Source organism: Maylandia zebra, linkage group LG5 (genome assembly GCF_041146795.1).
Source record: "Maylandia zebra isolate NMK-2024a linkage group LG5, Mzebra_GT3a, whole genome shotgun sequence".
NCBI classification, from domain to species: Eukaryota; Metazoa; Chordata; class Actinopteri; order Cichliformes; family Cichlidae; genus Maylandia; species Maylandia zebra.
In genome coordinates, this window is record NC_135171.1 from 26,967,375 (window position 1) to 26,989,092 (window position 21,718).

At 37.8% G+C, this 21,718-nt stretch overlaps 3 protein-coding genes across 3 annotated transcripts; 2 read left to right on the forward strand and 1 right to left on the reverse strand.

Annotated features, from left to right (window-relative positions):
- Window positions 1-2: 2 nt before the first annotated feature.
- On the forward strand, window positions 3-5,114 carry si:ch211-213o11.11 (putative G-protein coupled receptor). Its single transcript, XM_004548719.3, has 2 exons — window positions 3-242; window positions 2,627-5,114. The coding sequence occupies exon 2, from the start codon at window positions 2,731-2,733 to the stop codon at window positions 3,997-3,999; it is 1,269 nt and encodes a 422-aa protein (XP_004548776.1). The 5' UTR covers window positions 3-242; window positions 2,627-2,730; the 3' UTR covers window positions 4,000-5,114.
- A 6,093-nt stretch (window positions 5,115-11,207) lies between these two features.
- cav4a (caveolin 4a) lies at window positions 11,208-13,721 on the forward strand. Its single transcript, XM_004548720.4, has 3 exons — window positions 11,208-11,612; window positions 11,726-11,913; window positions 12,789-13,721. The coding sequence occupies exons 1-3, from the start codon at window positions 11,394-11,396 to the stop codon at window positions 12,937-12,939; spliced, it is 558 nt and encodes a 185-aa protein (XP_004548777.1). The 5' UTR covers window positions 11,208-11,393; the 3' UTR covers window positions 12,940-13,721.
- A 283-nt stretch (window positions 13,722-14,004) lies between these two features.
- On the reverse strand, window positions 14,005-20,497 carry oxtrb (oxytocin receptor b). The gene is made up of 3 exons (XM_076884141.1): window positions 20,114-20,497; window positions 18,891-19,988; window positions 14,005-15,081 (listed from the first exon to the last, which is right to left on the reverse strand). The coding sequence occupies exons 2-3, from the start codon at window positions 19,813-19,815 to the stop codon at window positions 14,828-14,830; spliced, it is 1,179 nt and encodes a 392-aa protein (XP_076740256.1). The 5' UTR covers window positions 19,816-19,988; window positions 20,114-20,497; the 3' UTR covers window positions 14,005-14,827.
- Window positions 20,498-21,718: the final 1,221 nt, after the last annotated feature.

A 21,718-nucleotide genomic window follows, 5' to 3' on the forward strand; every position in this document is an offset into this window, starting at 1 on the left:
GTCCTCCCAGGGGTCCTCTGTCAAGCCTCAAAAGCCTTTTTTTTCCTGTCGGAAATCAGCTGTTTTCATGAGAAGTTGCAACACAGCAGGATAGTTCCCAGTGGACCATTATGCACCTGCAGCAACACCTGAGTACTGAATTTGATGCTTTTCAAAGTTTCTGAAATATCAGAGTGTTTTGGAAGATTTCTAGTTTACAAGAACTTTTTAAGGACCAATTTTCAAAATGAAAGTGCTTTGATGTAAGTATATAGCTATTTGATTATATAACACTTAACTATGATGTGAAAGAATATATATTATTCTATTTGTTTGGTTCATTGCTTAAAGTAAAATGCAAAGTAAAGTAAAGCATTTCACTTTCATATTTACTTATTTCATTGATTTATTTTGTTCTATCAGATCAAATGACTGAGACGTTTGTGTAACACTTCCTGAAATTGTTAGAATTTGTTTAGCAGATTTCACTGACACTGCCTTAATGGTTTTTTTCTTAAAGTTGAGCAAGTTTAACACCAAGTTGAGCCATGCCAGAAATAAAAAAGTCTCTCAAATTATGTCATTCAGAAAAACTGGATAGATAATGCTAGTTAAGAATATAACTGTGCATCAATTCATAGGGTTCACTACACATTTAAAACCCACAAAGTCCAAGTACATTACAAGCTGATGAAATGTTGCCTTCTAGTGAATTTATTATAATGAATGAATGAATGAAATTATTAACCTAAACTTATGAACTTTCAGCATTTCAACATACTGTAGCACATGGATGGAATTTTGCAGCTGCATGTTGAAGTGTCATTCATTTTGTATCAGAATGAGCTGAGTTAACAGTTATTGGAGACCTCATTTTTAAATCTAATTAAAATTGGTCAACACTTTCAGTTTCTTGCGTTAAGTTTGAACTCTTTAAAACCTATTTGTGCAATTCAAATTCAACAGAAAAGTCAGATAATGGAATAAATGCTCATTACTAACATTATGCAAGCTTAAATACATCAAAATGGTTCTTAAGACCTTTTTTGGCTTTTAAAAAGGATTTATTTGAAAAACCAAGAGGAGCGATAAAATCAGACAGAAGTATTAAACATAGATGTAAAATGACTACAAATGTTTTGGAGAATCAAATAAAGTGAAACTGAGCAGTGGCTAGAAAAGGTAAACCTGTTCAGAAGTCATTTGTGGACTGAAGAACATCACATGCTGGGCTGCAACTGGAACATGATGAGAACGAGGACAGCCTTACATAATGTGTATGAGAATGTACATGTACTAGTCCTTCCTGGGGATAAATCTCAGTGCAAACGTGGCATGCCAATAGCTGTCCACCATAGAAGATTACAGCGGCAGAGAGAATCAGTGGATAACCAGTGGATAGAGAGCACATGTATTTAGGACACAGCGTCCTCCACAGCCTGAAACCTGATTATGATTATCAGAACAAGATAGTTAGATACATTTATGGGGGAGGCACATGAAGGGCAGCACAGACGTGAAAGTAAATGTAAACGGATTAATGTTACATTTGTTACATTGTTTTATATACTATTTCTAGATTGCTCGGTGATTAGGGGTCAGGCGTGTTCTGGTTTAAGGTCACCTCTTTGATGGTATGGTGAAGGGTGACACTGAACACATACTAATCAATGCAGGCAGTTCACTGCAGCTGGGCTAAAACAAGCATGCTCATTATCTTTCATTTCTAAAGGATGGGGATGGATGGAGGAGAAACACAGTGTCCTCCATGAATTATTCCCATTGATCATGTTTCTCCCTCACTATAGATACAAAATGGCATAAACAGCCTAACTAATAAGGTGAACGTCTGTGTGTTTTGATGAAGGTTGTAGTGAGTACTCCTGGATGTTTGTATTTATATATCACACTGCAGAGTATGTCAGATACAGTTAGTGTGATGAGTTATGATCAATTTGACAACAAATGTAATATTGTACGTTAAAAACTGTTGTATGTAATGCCTTCTGTGGCTCTGGATGTGCTTTTTTAAATGGCTAATGCCATTGTTGTGATGTCATTAGGGTTATCTCAACTCATGCCTTGAGACTACATATGGCTTTAGGAATGCAGGTTTAAAGTTGGAAAGATGTTTAGAATTTATCATTCAGAAATGATCTAATAGGTATTAAATAACCCCCTTAACAGTGCTTTGTGTAACTTATAGCGTGTATTGTTAACATTCTTTGTCCTTACTGTAATCAATATAGCTACTTGTGAAAAGGCCCGTTCCTATCAAAGAACCTGCAAACAATTATCACCCAGCTGCAGGCTATCTGAGCTCTGGAGAGCATTTTAAAGATTTTCAGCCTAAAGCTGTTCTGTTTTAGTTTGCCCTCAACTACCATCGTCATTTTAAGCTAAAGCAGTTAACTGTTTGAGACAAATTACAAAGGGCTCAGTGCAGATAAAATGAGCAACTACTGGGTGAATACAGACGAGGATTTAGCAAAACTTATTGGAAAGTAGCTCCAAATTTGCGAAATAATACGTAATGCTTTACTAGAAAGTGTTTCCACTGTGCAAAAGTAAAGCCATCTGATGCAAATGAAAAGATGCAAAATTTGCCATTGATATATTTATCCTTTTCTTCATTTTGTCTTTACAGAAGTGAGGTGTATTTCTTTTGATGTCTGAAGAACTTTTTAGCTTCGTCGCTTAACAATGGGAGCCACTGGAATACAGATCTTAACTCGTTCTTTATTATGAATCATGGAAGAGTACAGTTCATTTGTGACTGAGTACAATGAAAGCACTGCCGCTTGGCCAATAGAGCCTTCTGCACCCAGCAGACACTTAGGAAATGTTCCCAGCCCACAAACACGTCTCAAGGACCTCATGGGATTATTTTTCATGGTGACCCTAAATTTTCTTGCACTTCTGGCCAACACTGCTGTTCTTGTGGTTGTCATCAAAGCCCCTCATCTCAGGAAATTTGTATTTTTGTGCCATCTTTGTGCAGTGGACCTTCTGTGTGCCATCTTGATCATGCCACTCGGCATTGTGTCCAGCTCGGGGTACTTTGCTGGTGTGGTGTTCACTATGCTGGAGTGCCAGATCTATGTCTTCCTCAATGTAATCCTCATAGCAGCCTCCATCTTCACCATCACAGCTATTAGCGTGGAGCGTTATTACTACATTGTTCACCCCATGCGATATGAGGTCAAGATGACGCTGAAGCTGACTGCAGCTGTGATGGTGATAGTGTGGGTCGCTTCTGCAGGGCTGGGATTGTCTACTGTGTTTGGATGGCCGTCTTATGGCAGCCTGACCTCCGTCAGTGCAGCACACTGCTCACTGTACTGGAGCAACAGTGACCACAGGCGTATTTTCTCTGTGCTCTTCAGTGTCACCTGTTTCTGTCTGCCAGCAGTTGTGATTTTTGCTGTCTACTGTAATATCTACAAAGTGGCCCGTGTGGCTGCCCGGCAACATGGACCTCTGCCCTCCTGGACAAACAGTCAACTGAAGCATCGCTCTGACTCAATAAACAGTCAGACTACCATCATTACAACTCGCAATGCCCCACGCAGGATTACCCGAGAACGGCCTTTCGGGGGTGGTAAGGCTGCTCTTACTCTGGTGGTCATTGTTGGGCAGTTTCTAATCTGCTGGCTGCCTTATTTTGCCTTCCACCTTCATTTGATACTTGATGCAACACCCCAGATCCCCGATGACCTGGAGGAAACTGTCACCTGGCTGGCATATTCGTCATTTGCTATTAACCCTTTTTTCTATGGGCTTCTAAATCGGCAGATTAGGGAAGAGCTTTGTAAACTAAGGCGCTGCTACTCGACTCGGCCAATGGAATTGCCAGCGTCCAGCCAGGAGGGCTCGGGTCATGAGAACTTCTTGCAGTTTCTCAACAGGACCAGCTGCAGTTTAGAGACACGTCCAAGCTTTGCTACTCCCAGTTCTCTGGATTATACTGGGCAGACTGGTTTCAGGATACCAGGACAGATTCCAGAGGAGTTCAGTTAGATTTTGCTCTACTGTACCTCAGTGTTGTGCCACAAATAATTGAAAGTTTGGGGGATTAAGTTATTTAAAGATCATATGCAATATGACAAGCACATTTTTGCAGACAGTAATAACAAGTGAGAGACAGCATACAGAAAAAAAACTGTTTTCGTCTTTGAATCGTTTCTATAAAGATTCAAAGAAGTACTAAATGGACTTTTAAAAAAAGCATTGTTACTGTGGTGAAACAAGCCTTAACGAGTCCTTAAAGATCACTTTAATTTTATTAGCTAGCCTAAAGTAAAGTTACTCTTTATCTACAATCAATAGTTCTGTTTTATGAAAATGAATCAACACAAGTAATTATTACACAATCAAATGTTGTCCTATTGTATTTATATTCCAGGAATTTATGTAAATGTTATTTATTATACACAAACAGGAGGAAATATTTGTTTTGTTCAAGGATATTTTATTTCTTATCAATTTAAATGTGAAAATAAATTTCTGGCATTTTAATAATGTTGATAAACAATGTTTGTACATTAGAAATAAGTATGAGATTTATATAAAACTTTTTTTTAGCATGTTGGTCTAAAATCGGATCTACTTTATTCTCTGGTGAAAGATGTTCGGGATTATATACAGTTATGTAAACTGCATGTCTTCATTTCTTCTTCATGTTTTGTATTCTGTTAACATTAACTAATATACCACATAGTTAATTAATCTCACAGAAACAGCCTCTAAGAGTGCACTGGGGCTGCTAGGCTGTTGTGACCATGATTCAACAGCCAACCCAAGTCCTTCAGGCATATTGTTAAGGTTTGCTTGAGTTTACTTTCTGCAAGAGATAACTAATACGTGCCTAAAGACACTCATTTGCCCAATTTATGTTCGACAGTTTGTCTCAGGACAGACATTGTGGGTTTGAATTTATGGTTTCTGACCTCCGTGCCCTCCCTGTGCCCACTTATGAAAGCACTGTAAGTAAAATTGAGCCCAGTTAAAACATCATTATATAAGCAGAAAATGCCATTTCATAATAGATGAAGTGGTTGTCTCTAATAACATTTAATATGAGTACATGAGCAGATTAACAGCAAAGAATTTGTAATTTTCTGTATTTACTTACAATCAGCTTGGCAATTGACTTCTGGTGTATGAAGTTATTCTTATTAAACTTTGATGTTTATTTATTTAGATAAGTCATTAGAGACAGTTTAATGTTTCTGATGATTTGTCTGTTGTGAATATTTTGAGGCTATGCACAGCTTTCCCACAGAGATTAGACTTTTGGGATAACATCAGGCAGACATGCTTATGTGGACAAATGAAAAGATAAACCAGTAAGCCAATAAATTAAATACATGGTGATTTGCAGAGATCTTAAAGAGAGAAATAACAATTGGAAGAGTGACAACTGCATACTGAAAGGCAGCAGAACAGATAACTCCTCAACACACACAATACACAAAATGTAATAAGACACATGCACACACACACACATGCACGCATACACGCATACACACAGTAACTGAAATCCAGTTTATAGACATCTAGATATGTTAAAAGTGAGATAACGCTGCCTTTTTACAAAATGCCCATCCCCACAAGTTTGAAGGCATTTTTGAGGCTCAAATGTGGTTTTAGTTACAATTAGGTTATGGTTACGTTTAGGCTAAGGGTCAGGGCTAGGCAATCGTTTTTGAAGGTTAGAGTTAGGGTAGGCAGCTAGGGAAAGTATTTTCTCAATTAGATGTGCTCACTAAGATATGTGTGCGTGTGTATAATTAACAAAATGCAATGACTTTCAAAACATTTAGATCCCTACATTTATCGGAAAATACAGTATAAAGATAAAAAGACAAGAGGCAAAGCTGGACGTGGCAGAGTTGCTAAGATTTTTGTGATCAGGATGGACAGCATTAGAAGTGAGTATATCTGAGAGACACCTCAGCTTGAGTCTTTTGGAGACAAAGAGACAAGGGTGAAATGGTTTGGACATGCGCAGAAGAGGGACAGTGAATATGGTTTGGTTTGGACATGCGCAGAAGAGGGACAGTGAATATACTGCACAAGGGCTGTTAACTATGGAGGTGTCAGACAAGAAGAAAAGAAGAAGGCCACAGAGGAGTTTTACGGGTGCAGTGGAGGAGGGCATGCAGATTGTTGCCCTGACAGAAAACTATGCCAAGAACAGGGTGAGATAGAAGCAGATGATCCAATTTGGTCACCCATGATGTGAGCAACTTAAAGAAGAACGTGAAGAAGCAAAGAGATAAGTGATGATAAAATGCTGCTGATTGATGAAAGAAAAATAAAATACATTTTGAACTTGATACCAGAAACACATTTAAGAATGAAAAAGAGCTTAAAAATGCTTAAGAAGCTATTAAAGAGTGTGTGGGATAAATAGTTCAATGTGAAATTGCAAAGGATTCGAGGATTTATAGTTCATCCCATCATTAAAGGATTTACAGAATCCAGAGAAATGAATACACACAGGACAAGCTAGATAACCAATATTGAATGTTTGTGACCTTTGGCCCTTATGTCACACTTCATAAAATCATATGACGAGATACGTCTGGTCTCAGGAACCGTTGGTAATAAAGGTGGTTCAGGTGAGCTTTCATTGAAAGTCCACAAAGGAAAGAGACGACTGGACAAAGAGGACCAAAGGACTATTGGATCTTAAAAAGCTCCCTTATCCATCAGGGATTACCACAGCAGATCCACATGTTTGATTTGGAATTAGATTTTAGTTTCTTGGGTTGTTTTTTTTAAATGATGTCCCTCCTGCCACAGCCCGACTTTGTGTACTCTCTCAGAATTAAACAGGCTTCACTTGTTAGGAGAATGTGCAAACCACGACAGTGTTTGTGTGCTACAAAGTAACACATCACTTTGTATTAGATATAATAATGTTTTAAGTAATAATTTGTAATGTGTTAAGACAAGTAACACATTACAAATTATCACATTACTTTGTAGCGCATCAGCTCATCACATTACATTTTTCACTAACACATTACAGTAATGCATTACTGTAATCAATTCAGTAATTACATTACATTTGAAATAAAATTACTTGCATTACAAAGTTGTCTGACTGGCAGTTATCTGCATGCTGGGTAAATACAGTTCCACCCAGCATGGATTCCTGCACTTGCACTATACAGGAGGAGGAAAATCACAGGGTGACACAGTCATACTGCTTAACAATTAAATAACATTTAATATGTAATACATTACTGTACTGAATAGTAAGTATGCTGAAAAGACTTAAAATTCTTCCCTTTCTATACCCAGTGCTGTTTGTTTGCTGGAAGGCCTGCTTTGGTGTTTCACAAAAGGATGAATGATGCTCTGACATAATAATGGGAGAATCACTTCAGAAGAATCAAAGGGAGAAGGTTTGATTGATGGTGCTGTCAGATGGTGCGAAACAAATTATTTTGCCAGAACTTCCTCTTATACAGTAACAGCATTTTCCTAGAGTTTCCTCAGAAGTGCATACAAACTAACACAACAGGTATTTAACCTTGTTCGCAGTGCTCACAGAGCATAACCTCCTGCCCAGTTTATTCACAATCGATAGAATAATTACTGTCCAAAAGCAGGAAAGAATGTAAAACAAACAAAGCTATTGATAAACTTGATTGACTTATAGAAAGCCACATTAAACACTCAATAAATTGTTTTGTTTTTTAATTTAAAAAAAATAATAATTTAAAAAGAGAAAAAAGTAAATGGATTCAAAATTCTGATTATTCTGACATTTAAAATGGCAATTTCTTTCCTTCATTTCATTTCCATTTCTGCTCTGCATTTCCTTTTTGAACTGGCTTTAATGAGTCATTTCACTTTCTGCTGTTACGCTCTCCATTTAGCCTCTCAAACCAAAGGAACTCAGATTAGCTGTGTGATAGGATGTAAGGAGTTCTGCAAATTGGCTGCAAATTGACACATCTGGTCAAATTATGCAAAATAAAATAATTCACTCAGATAATCCTGCTTAGAGAGCAGCAGCAAGAGCAACAGTGCTTCACTGACATGAAGTCCTCTTGGCATAATGTAGATGGTTAGCAACCAGCTGTTTTTCATGGAACTAGTTCTGTCGAATCTACTATATTTGAACCAGTGTTGCCAAATGCTTTATTTTTATATATATTTTTTATATTTTAAGCTTAGGTTCCAGCCCCCCTGGGACCCCAAACTGAATAAACAGAAAAGAACTGACTGGATGGATATTTTAAGCTTTTCTGTTATATAGTCATGCCAAGTGTTGGGGATGCCGGTGCTTCGTATCAGAGCTGCTTTGCTGACCTGCAGATGTTCATACATGATACTGTGGGAATCATGACATAACGGTCAGTCTGACCTATTGTGCTGAAAACAGCTGGACCGGCAGGTGCTGAGAAGAAACACTGTCGGACATCTCTTGTGCCCCACATAAAATGCTACTGCTGGCAGAAAAGGATCTGAGCTTCAGCTGGCGTTAAAATATTAGATTATTTAAAGCAAACATAATATTTCTCCACTCAGTGACATGAATTTCTTTATTGTGAGTCTGTGATTTGCACAGTTTTTCCTCTATTTTAGTCTATAAGGGAAAATGTGATAATGCAGCATTCTTCCACATAATATTTTCTTTTACAAGTCTTGGACACAACATGCATGATCACATTTGATTTAAGTTGTGACAAAATAGTACTGTCTGTCTTTGTTTATCCTACTAGTCTGAAGTAGGTGGACATCAGTTAAAAAGAGGATTTCACGTAATTCCACGCGGCAGCTGGGATTTAGCAAAATTTGACTCAGAATGTAATGACAGTTGCCTGGCTGTGTGAGTATGTTCCTGGGTCACTCTCGACCAAATCTGATCAAACCACGTCTACACAGCCCTCATATAAAAGGTTTACTAAACAGGAAACAGGAAGCTAAAAAATCAACACCATCAGAGATGAGGTGATGGTTCACGTGGTCCTCTGCAGTGAAGTCTTCATGAAATCTGCACCTGACTATGGGGGCTGGGCCCTCTGACGCTTCACTTCATTTAGAAGGATGAATAAAAGAAAGTCCAAAAGAGCATTTGATTTGCTGCTCTGTATCAGAGCTGTGACTGGAGGCTAGTGTGCTGCTCTACGTGTGTTGCAAAGCAATATTATCGTCCTTGAACCCTTAAACCCTCATAATAATAAAATCTGAAAATAACCTTTTCTCCTAAATTTTTCTTTCTCTATTTTTAGCTTTAAATTTACCTGTTTGAAAATACCTAAACTGTGACACCATTTCTTTACAGTGTTTTGTACTCCATGCAATTTATATAAAAAGAAAGTAAGTAGTGTAATTTGTTATATAAAAAGTATAAATCATGTTCCAACTATTACATACAAGTTTATTTAAAAATATGTTTCAGTAAACATGACAAAGACAGTACTGCTCCCAATTATTTGTTTATTAGCTGAAGCTTATCTTATCTTGCAAGCCCTCAGAATTGTAGCCTTGGGGTAAGAATAGCATTATTCAGTGAGCTGGGATATTCGTGTTTCTTTTTCTATCTTTCCCTCATGGTTGCTTCTCCCCTCTCTCCCTATCTGGCTGCTTCACACATGCACTCACCGTCTGCTGACCTCACCTGTGAAGCCGGAAACAAACAAACCCCATCTGGTGAAGTGTGCAGTCCATTAGCATACCATTGTCTCCTGCACCAACACAGGAAATTCACTGCCATCCATACACTGTGTTCTCTCTCTATCTCCATCCAGCAGGCAGAAATTATCATTACCATGGAGACCGTAGAGTGCTCATCACAGAGTAGAGCACTTATCCCCAACTCTGAACAAATGTACAGTTTGTTACATACTCGACAGCAGGTTGTTACGTAGTGCCATGTTCATTCAGTCTTTCAGATCAGGCTTGGCTTTTTCCCCCATTTTATTTGTTTCTTTAAACTGTTTTTCAGGATTGAAAAGAGCAAAACTTTTTAATGCATTACTCTTAATATTGATCAAGATATGATTACTCAATTTTTATGTGCTTTTTTTTTTCTTTTTTTTTGGACATAAAGGTAAAGGGTGATAAAAGTTACAAAAGCCATCATCCATTTACAGCCATTAGAGACAATCTACCATTTCATACTGCAAAAGTTTAATTCATTCAACCACATATTTACATTTAGAATATTGTGCAACCGCTTGGTCAGAACACCATCTACAACCGTCAAGCCACTTATATACAATTGTCTAATTAAACTTTGGATAGGAAGTCAGAAAGCTGCTATGTTCTTAAGAAATTAAATATGTTAAGTTTTGGTCCTTATATTTAATTTGCTCATCTTAAACTCATTTAGTTTTGAGCCAGGGAACCCATGGAGTGTCTGGTTGGAACTGTGGGCTGCCATTATGTAAATCCTGATGTATGCACTGTGATAGCCCCTGTTAGAGTTAATGAATGCAACTGGAAGCTCCTGGCCCATCTCTAAAAGCTGGCTGCCTCAGTTTTTGCTCTCTCTCCATCCACCCAGCACCATGCTATTTGCCTTGCTGATATAAGCTTCTTTTATTTTAGGTTCTACATTGTACAACATCATACACCAATATTTACTGTATAGATTTTGTTTCTTACTATCTCTTGTGTATGTGTTGCTTAGTTTTGTGTATCTTATATGGTCTGATTGGATGAGTATTTGACCTACTGATAGCAGTGAACCACGATGTAAATATTACTTGTACAGAACTGGATAGCATTTCAGTGTTTTAGATTAGGAACAGGCAAAGATAAGTAGTTAATTTCCATAAAAGGCCAGATAGGGGCAGTGTTGTCTCGTAGTTAAAGGCTTTTTAGATGCAGAAGTAATGGAGCCTATGAATAACATTTTAGAATCAGCATGACAGGAATTCCAGTATCACTGCATATGTTCGGTTGAAATCCTTTTTAGTTCTGCATCTCTGCCTTGTTGTATTACAAACAACTAAAGTAAAAGATGAAGGAAATCATTTAGTTTCAGTCTATGATACTGTAAGGTCATTGCAATGCACGGATTCCTGAATTGATTTTTTTTTATTGTTTACAGTTGCCAGTTAAATAAAGCTGAATTGACCTTTATACTTTAGTGTCTGTCTGTCCCACTTGGGCGTATCAGTGTATACAGAGCTATCTCTGTTCATGCCCATAGTATTTATATCCTCCTCCCATATCTTCCCACAGCAGAGGAAAATGATCTTCACTTGAAAGACCATCTGCAAATACCACCCAGGGCACTGTAACGTTCCCAATATAACCTCCCGGCACAGCCGGCTGGGCTGTTCCAGTCAATGGCCTCACACAGTCTGGAGTGTTACTAATGTAACAATTTCCCACTCTGTTTTTCTTTGGTTGTGCTTTTTTTTTTGCATTTAATTAACACCATGATGAAAGGGGACGATTCAGAGGAAGTGGATATAGATTTGGGGGACTCCAGTGACCCTGAAGACTTTGAAAATGGGGAGCAACGTGAGACACTGTGGAAGGCCTCTCCTGCTATGGAAGAGGAGGAAAACATTCACACGTCTACACTAGTGGAAATCAGTGATACCAAGCCGCTGATTAATGCAAGAGACCCCCGAGGTATCAATGACTGCCTTAAGGTATTGCATTCTTTCTGCAGTAGCTCTATTAAACTTTATCTCATGGTCTATCTGTACATTTGTCATGCTGCACATTAGCTGAAAAAAACAGAAAGCACTTAAATATTCTTTAGGTGACGTTTGAGGATGTTATAGCTGAGCCGGTATCAGTGCGGAGCGGTGACAGAGTGTGGATCTGGAGCCATGCCCTGTTCGAGGTGTCTAGGATTTGGATTTACCGGATAGTCACAGTATTTTTGGCCATTCCTGTGTCAATAATCTCTGGACTCCTGTTCGCCATCCTCAGCTGTCTTCATATCTGGTAGGTTTAGATTCGGACCTCTAGGTTAGTAATTAAGATTTTTGTTTTCAATTAAAGTAATGTACAGGTGACCTTTTGTGACCGCTTATTGAGCCTGCACACACAACAGTGAAAGAATGCATTACTATACATTTTAATCTTTCCCCAGTACACATCATACTGTGGTATAGCAGCATGAACTAGACAAATTTTTTCTTCAGCTTGATTTTTTTTCCCAACCATCATAAAAGACTAAGCCTTCCTAAGACTGACACATACAGCTGCGGTCAGAGAATATAACATCCTCCTCCATAATGGTTGTTATAATTATAAACTGACACAGAAATGAACCATGCCAACATAAGTGCATTTTGCCTCTGTTGGGTGGCTCCCTAAATTGGCACATGGTCATCAAAACATATCCGAACCTCCGGCCTCGAGGCTAAAGAGCCACCTGACCCCTCTGGAGATGAGACAAGAATCTGAGAAATATTGATGGGGAAAAATTTTCTATAATGCTATTAAAGTGTCACTCCATGGGCGATAGCTTCCGTGGCCTGGAGGGAGCTTTCAAATCGCTCAAAGAAATGACCTCGATGATGTCAATTAAAACCTTGTGGTTATGTGAAGTCTGAAAGACATGACTGCTGAAAGGTGGGATGGGTCTGATTCAAGCCCCCCTCCAATTTTGTTTTGGGAAGCCAGGTGTTTTCCGAGCTTTTCTGCATTAGGATAACTTTAAGATGCCATATAAGTACTAATCTCTTCACTTCATTGTTGAGAAACAAAGTGTTATAGCAGAGTGTTATATATTAATTCAACATGAGAAATTAGAAATAGGAAATTATTACTGTTACATATTAAAACAAACATTTTTGTGTTCTCTTCTATGACAGGTTGGTTAGTCCCTGTATCCAGTGTCTCCTTATTGGCACTCGCTGGCTGCAGAGCCTATGGAGCATTGTCCTTGGTGTCATTGTACAGCCTTTTCTCACAAGTGCTGGAAAATGTTGTGGTGGCTTCAGCATTCACCTGGCCAAAGAATGAGACTCACATGTGAGAAGCACTTCAAGACTGCAAATGCTCATTGACATGGACAAGTGCACTTACTGTTGTGTGGTCACGTGGACCCAAACCAAGCAGCATTTAAAAAAAAATACTTTATCCAAAATGTAACACCCATTATTTATAGCTATTATTAAAGTTCGATAGTATCTGCTGAGACTTGAAGTAAAAAATCAATGGTGACGCAATTCTTCGTTTCACATTCGGGATGTGAAACCATTTTAGTGACTCTTTTTGCTCAGCATGTAGTTCTTTTTTCACTCTGAGGGATTATAGTTTAAGAAATGCATGCAGAAATCATTTTTTGCAATTTGAATATTACATAATATGTAATAGAGTTTGGGCTTTTCAAGATCTAGGTTTGAGGATGTATGAAAAGGGGCTTTAACAATACTTTGTCTAGTCAGAAAAAAAGAGTTCAGTTACCTTGTACCAAGTGTTGAAATGAGTTCTACTTTGTCAATGAAAAAATATTTGATTGTGCAAATATCTTTCATTTCACAATTTTAATTACTGGACATGAGCTTCTCCTCTATCACGGCTCAGTTGTGGTCATAGAGAAAGAAACTTTATAATTGTTAAAGGTTTAGCATTGAACAGAATATCAAGAATATGTTTCTGAATAATAATAATTAATATTTGATGTATTGTCCTGGAAGGAAATGAAAGTAAAAGACATGGTTTAATATGGTTTTTAAACTAATACACTTTTAGACTTATTGTTGATATTAAAAAGACATTATTAAAGCATTTTTCAAATACAACGATGATATGCTCTTTTGTTGCAACATCCCTAATATAAGGTTAAGTTTTCCTGTGTCATCTCTTTATCTTCTTGCTTGAAGACAAATGACCATGCAGGGAGATACTGTATATCCAGTTAGTTATTGTGATGTGTCAAGATTGCCTACAGTACATTTAGCAATTTGAGGCAGCAAACACTTGATTGAAATAGGTGTTTCTGATGTCACTCTTCCACTCCCACAGCTGTCAGTAACAACAGGCAGGAACAGATGTGCAGTGGCATCCACATTCACACGACAGAGATCGACTTCACTGGCACACTTTATTGTTGCAGAAATCCATGCACATCAGAATTTACTGTGGCATATGCTATGTCTAAGAGAAATCTCTGTTAGATATAATATCTATAGACAGACAGGATGGCAGAAAGTGGACAGATAACTATCATTCATGACTTATGAAATTTACTGTGTGATGGTATTGGACCAATTACGTATTTGCAGATTTATTTCCACACTGATTTGAGCTTTTGAGGAAAAAAAAGTCTTTGTGTCTTATAAGTGTGAATTATGAAACTTTGGTTGGTTTGGAGGGTTCAATCTTCAGGTCAAATTAGTATAACTTCACCCAAATCACAAATCAGAGCACTTTCCCTCTCACAGACAGACTGTTTTTTATTTGACAGCTCTACTGCTGACACTAATGCCCCAACCCTTTTATATAATCCCCTCCTCCACCTTAAAGCTTCTCCCTGTGGAGGCTATACACTACAATGTTTTCTTTGACAATTCACAACAAACATATATGAATAAACGTAGCTGACCTTTCACATCACACATTACATATTACCTTACCTTTACACATATTTTTTGTTGCAAAGAAAGATGAAAATGATAACAAATTCTTTTTAAATTTTACATCACATTTTGTTCAAATTCTATACACGATATATATAAAACACCATTTGTACTGTTTTCTGTCACCAGTGGGTGCAGGGTGTCATCTGGACAGGAAGTTTACATTGTCAGTTTAGCTCGATTCAAAATGTTACAGAAAAAATGTGCAGCAATAGCCAGCACACTGCCTCTGCAGTCAGCCTCTGTAGTCATGCCTTTTAGCTGGCTTTTCAGTGTACCATACTGGATGTGCGTGAGAGGCTCCTCTGACTGTTGGTGTTCTTGTTAACGTAAGTGGAGGAGCCCCTTTTGTGTCTGCACTGTTGATCACAGCTGCACGAGCATTCTGTCAGGTACCGTCGACAGCAGCAGAAGAAACACTGCATCAGGTCATGGAATAGGTGACCCGCGAAGAACATGTAAATCCACGGGTTACAGCAGCTATTGAGACTGGCTAGCAACATTGCAATGATGAAAGCCATGTCTAGGAAGACGGAGAGAAACAAGAACATGTAAGAGGTTATTTTGAAAGACTTTTTTTCCCCTCTTCATACATTCTTCTTTTAGTCTGTTATTTCCCAGAAAAGCCACAACCAACATTGAACTGACTCTACTAACAAATATCAGCTGTGTAGCTCGACTGATCTTATCCAGATGATATTAAAAACATATGAGTGACACGCAGCGTTAAACTGGATAACATGTTTTGTCATAAACATGACCATTGGCACAATAATTTACAACCACATTGGCGTTCAGTCCTATAGATATATTTACCAAATAATTTGAAACAAATACATACCCAACAAATACACTGTCTTCCTGTTTTAAATTGTGTATTTTTGAAACTTTCTTTTAATACTTTAGTAGCAAACTACTTTTTTTTAAAGATTTTGATCATCTGTAGAAACCACCAGATGTGAGAATTATAGCTACAAACAGTGCGGAGAAGCGTTAAGAGACAAACTAACACGTATCTAGTTGTCAGCTTTTCACTGCATTTGCTGACAGTGATGAAAATAAAGATGGGAAAAATACCAGACCTTGCCACCATGAATAAAATGAACAGTTTAGAAAGAAGAAGTGGGTTGATCTTTAAAAAGACTAGCAAGTCTTTCCCCATCACAGTAAGATGTAATCACTCGATGCTTAGGTTTGAAAGTTTGTTTATTCATAAGTTGTTCAAGCTTCACGAGGCTCTAGGAAGGGTAATGGCAATTTATTACTTGAGCCAACACTTTTAGTTTGTATTTAAATATCTGAACAACTACTTTATAGTCTAACAACTTAAACACCCTGCTTTTTCATCAAGCCCCACCATCTGATGTAATATTTTAGGATAGCATATCTAATAGTGTGGTTGATAATCTTTTAGGTCACTAAAAGTACTGGGTTGGGGTCATAAAACCCAGTAAAACCACTGGGGCCCTTTTTAATGCTTAATTTCATGTATGTATTGTAAATCTGTCAATCTGATGTACTTATTGTATACCCACATTATTCATACAGAATTATATTAGCTGACAAGCTAATGCAATTCAGACTTCCTTCTCCAAAAAACATTTTGGATCATAAAAATGAAACATGGTAGCTGCTGGATGCCTCACAGATAGAACTTTAGGTTGCTTGAAAACAAATATGACGAACAGCTTCGATTAAAAGAACCTGTCCTTGGTGGAAAAAATACAGCTTTTTTTTTCATTCACTCAATTGATTACATTCCAATTATTAGAGCCCTGGAGTACACTGAATAAGCACATAATCTGAAAAGTGGAAAGAGGACAATTTCCAAGTCCCCCCTCTTTATCCTAAATAGGGTGAGAGAGATTTAGAGCTTGCTGGCGTCGGTCCTCAAGCACTGACCCATTCTCTTCCCTGTACTCTGAGTCCCCACAGTACTTTGCTTTATTGTGAGAGGTGTGCCAACCAAATGGCCCATCAAAATTCTGAAAAGTGTTTAACAGCCTGCCCAGAGTTGTAAAATCATTTGGTGCAAGAAATCCTAGCCACTGGAAATACAGAGGGGAAAAAAACTGAAAATGACAGCATTCAACTTTTCCTTTTTATATTGGTACAATGCATTCATCACTTTCTGAAATGAAAGAAAAACATTTATCTTAACTCCTTTTCAGCATTGTGATTTACTGCTCTTTTCAGGAGAAATATAAAGGATGAGATGTCAACTTCAAAAACAGAGCTGCTGTCACTTTGTGGAAGAACAGGCTCTATATCAAAGATAAGTTTGAGGATAAAAAGTTAAGAAAACATTGCAGGAGTGCAAGAAGCCACATTCTCCTCCATTATCAGTGAATCCTTTGGAAGTTTTACAGTGTGATGTTATGACTGAAGTGCAGGCCCTGGAAAAAAGTTCACAGGTTTCATGCTGGATCAAATGCCCTGATAAACACGACCTTCATGGAGTCTTAACCCATGTGGCATTACTTCAAAGAGACTGCAATGAGTCAGAAAATATAGAGAATCTAAATTATCTTTACTTTTGCATATAGATTTGCACAGAGACTTTCCTTGGAAAAGTATTTTTTGAAATCTAAAAGAATTTGATGTGCACTGAAACCACAAAGCCTGATTTAAATTCAATCTGTTGTCTGCCTCTCATAAAACTGCTCCAGTTCCACAAATTATACTGATGTATTAAGCCCCACTGTATTTTTGTTATGCCCTGTAAATAGTACCAGAGGCAGACCAGTCACTCACTCTTATGATTTACTTATGCAAGCATGACTATATGTCAAAGGAATTTTTTGTAACCCTCTACTGATTTATAAAATTTTTGAGCTCCTTAAGCAATGCTTTCTTACTTGCTTCAAGTTAAAAAGTATAATTACAATTAAAAAGGCTTTTTAAAATTTACCAGAGTGGGAACAGTAGAGAAATGATTCTACAATAACAGTCTGCTGATAAGATAATAATATGTGCAACACCGAAAGAGGCTTCCCCGCTGCTTGCATGACAGGCAGAGACGTGGCAAAGATTAAGTCAGTGGTAGGTTTGGAAACCCTTCTCCAGTCCTTGGCTTGGCTTTGTTCGTAATAAAAAAGACTGATCAATTTAAAGTGATTGCACTGTTCGTTCCCCTATTCTGCATTATTATTTGGATTTACAAATATTAAATATATGCTTAATATTAGAGTGTTAAATCCGGTAACATTGCTATCCCACTGAGTTATAAAGAAGGAAACAAGTTTTTATTGTGGCTGCTTAATGGCAAAATATATGTGTAACTTTTTTCAATTATTGTTCAGGTGTATTTATTGAGAAACAGATGATACTGCTTGACCTGAGTAAACCAAGAAGATGAAGACAGAAAAAATTTTGAAAGTTGATATAATATATGAATGTGAGACCAACATAAATTTTCTTTATTTCTAAAGTTTTATTCTTTATTTCTAAGCCACTAAACGTACTTTTTGTGTCCACAGATAATACTTATATTGCTAAATGCACTCTGACAAAAAATACTTCAATACTTCAAGCAATCTGGAGTCCCTAATATAACACAGCCTTCTGGGATTTTTTTTCTTTTTAGATATATTTTAAATGTAATTTGTGCTTGTTTGACACATTTTTGGCCTTGGTATTTTTTTATTTTTTTTAAATGAGAGCAACAGGAAAATGATTATTCTGGGGGGAAAGTCTGGCCACCAAAACATTGATTGGAATCTCTGAAAGCTCTGAATGCACATTTGTGGATGTTTTTAAGATAATGCAGCTTGAATGTCTACTTTAATGGCAAACTGACAAGATCTGAGGAGTATATCTGAACAAACAGTTCAATTAAATGGATATTAGACAAAATAGCACTGGGAATTGAGACAGAAACGCTTTGATGTTCTGGTACATTTACTCCCCTAGAGGCTCTGAGGTCTTTCTTCAAACTGATAACCACTGTGAATGTTACTCCCATCCATTTCTGTTTACTCTGGGGAAGTCTGATTTTAAACACCATTGTGTTGCCTTGAAAGAACGGCGGATTGCTTGTGCATTCCTAAAGATGTGTTGTGAGGTGGAAGAATGATTTTTGTTTGCGTGGGACACTTGTGGAACAGAATTTTTTTTTCCCTATTAAGTGCTTTTGGCAAAAAAAAAAAATCAACACCATTAATCTTGGACAAAGACGACGCATTAGTCATTGTGTCACTAAGCACTTTGCCCACAATAGAAGGAAGAAAACGGCGTCATAAACCAATAAATATTGCCATTAATCAAAATGTGTAAACACTTTAAAAAGAAAAACTGTTATGGTAAAACGAAGGCCGTTGGGTGCGCTTTTACCTTCTCTTGGTGCAGCAGGATCCCATGCCGACCACATCTGGACAAAGAAAAAAGGAGTCCAGCACACAATATAAGCAAGTACCACTACAAATGTCATTTTTACTGTGCGGATCTTAGCCTTCGAAATGAGTCTCACGCTGCTCACACGAGAAAAGGGTTGGGCGCCTTTGGAGGGCCTTGGAGTGAGAGCCAGAAAGTGCTCCCTTCTGGTTTTTAGATTGAAATTCTCCCATATTTTAAAACATATCAAACCATAGCAGATGCTTAAAATGGCCACTGGGAAAATGTAAATGCTCAAACTCATCCAAGTGATGTATGCTTTGGCACCCCAAGGCTGCACGAAGTCCCCCCAGCAGTCATACACACCATTACCGACCTCCCTAAGAGAAAATATGTAAGCTTGAGGACTGCTGAATATCAGGCTGAGCATCCAAGAGGCGATCACACAGAAGCGGTCTTTTTTCTTGTGCACGGAGCGAAGTGGCTGGCAGACTGCCAAGCACCTGTCTATCGACATTAAAACCAGCATGTACGTAGACGCAAACATACCCACGACCTGGAGGTATTTCACCAACCTGCACAGCAAATCGGGTCCATAGAAGCGAAAAGTGATATCCCAGATGAGCTGAGGTAAAACCTGAAAGATTGCAACTACAAGGTCTGCGATGCTCAGGTGCTTCATGAAGTAATACATCCGAGACTGACTGTGCTTGGTGGTGTGAATAGCCCACAGGACGCACATATTGCCTGTCAGCGCGAGAAGCAGCACAAGGACCAGAACGGTAACTTCCACTTTAGCCACTTCTTCATTTCGTTTCAGAGGGTTCACCGTGGTGTTTCCTACGTAGCTTTCATTTTCACGACTTGAGCTGCTCCATGTGAGATTGTGAGACCAACTGTACTGCTCGCGTAAAAGGTCTTCCATCGTGCGTAAAAGCGCCACTTAGGCGCAGCCAGCAGTCACATCACAAACCCAGGTTCGGGACCTCTATCAGCTGTGTTAGCTTAGTTTCCCAACGTAATTTTCTGCCAGCACACCCCGCTATTATTATTATTATTTTCCCTTTCTGTTTAATAATCCGAACTCAGGACTGCAGTCTGCAGAGAGAAGGGAAAACATTATTATTGAAAACTCTTGGTCATTGCACTTTAATCTTTAAACTAATAAACAGTAAATTAACGAAATAACAGTATTTAAGTGATTATGTTCAAAAGGCGCTCACCCACTAAATCATCCTATCTTCTCTTAGGGACTTTGGAGCACCACTGTCCTCATCACTCGCTGCCTCCAGTTTGATGTCTGATCTACCGAAGCTCTGCTTGCTACCAGTGTCAGTAACCCCCTCCCCTCGTTTCATTTTCCTTCGAAGGAAACTGCTTACTTGGGTATGGACCTTATAGTTCTTTCTGTCTCGCTCTTCCTCCCCCATACGTTCACTTAGTGTAAGCTTTGACAATGTGAAATACTTTGAGCCAAATCATCCCAATAGCCTAAAAGCAGTGTCATTTTTGTTTCACAGTTTCACAGTTAGTGCTTTCAGCATCTACATTATTTAAAGCGAGCTGTTGTTGGAGTCCAAAAATTCCAGTCTGGACTATAAAGGTCAATATTTTCTCAAAGATACCGTATATGGAAAAGGATGTTATCTGGATGAATGCCATTATATATGGGATTGTGATGTGGTGCTGTAATTTGGCACTTTATGCTAAGGGTCTGTCAGGTAATAGCAAAAAGCATAATAACTGTGCAAGGGAAGTGACTCACTGAATCCAATTGCACATAAAGAATGTGGGTTGATGTCATTAATACCATCAAAAGTGCCCTTCACTCTCATGCAACAGTCAAAATGAATGTAGTCATTTTGTTTAAATGTCAGATATCCTACTTTTGATTCAGACTCCATGAAATCACTCTCATCCATTTTAAAGCAGTAATTTAATGTTTTATCATTTCTTTATAGAACAACCTTATAGCAATTCAATTCTGAAAAAAATCATTATATATTTCTGACATATTTTAGTTACTTAAAAACAATAACCGTGATTTCAGTGTATGAAGGTAATCTTATTTCATTAAAATCTTTACTTTATTAAATCCAGTGTTTCTTATTTGCTTCACTGCAAACGGGTCTCTTTTATTTTGACTCGATAAGAAATATTTATTGTTCTTAATGAACATGAACATGGGAACATCAGATGTACAGTATGAAAGACATTTGTTCCTTTCAGTTTATCTTAGAATAGGTGCAGATGAACACTTGCAGGTGTTCTATTGTCTGTTATCACTCAGCTGAACTGGCCTGTCTGAATTGCCTTGTCTGTTAAATTTAATCTAACCAGACATGTTGGCAGATTTCTCTGTCTTGCTCTTTTTTTCCCCATTTAAGTATCAGTACATGTAACCTACATGTTTTTGCTTTTGGCTCAACTAGTTGACCTAAGGCAATGATGCATAGCAACGAGAATGAGCTATAACATCCTCTATTTTCACTGCCTGTAAATTGATAACTTGGCATAAAGCATGGAGCGCTCACACAGAGTACATGAAACATAGAAAAGAACATAAATAACTATTTCAAAATATGTAAGAAATTTATATTGCTCATTATATTAAGTACATGTACTTAATATAAGAGGCACTTAGTTCATTTATGTCTCAGGACACCTCTGAATGTATTGACCAAACTACTGTCCATGTTTAATTATTTATCCAAATAAATCTCAAGACATCTTTATGACTAACTGCTTAATACGCAATGCAGTACAGCTTTGAGTCATTGTAAGTAATGCACTGTACTACAAAGTACTGTTCTTAACCTCTTTTTGTT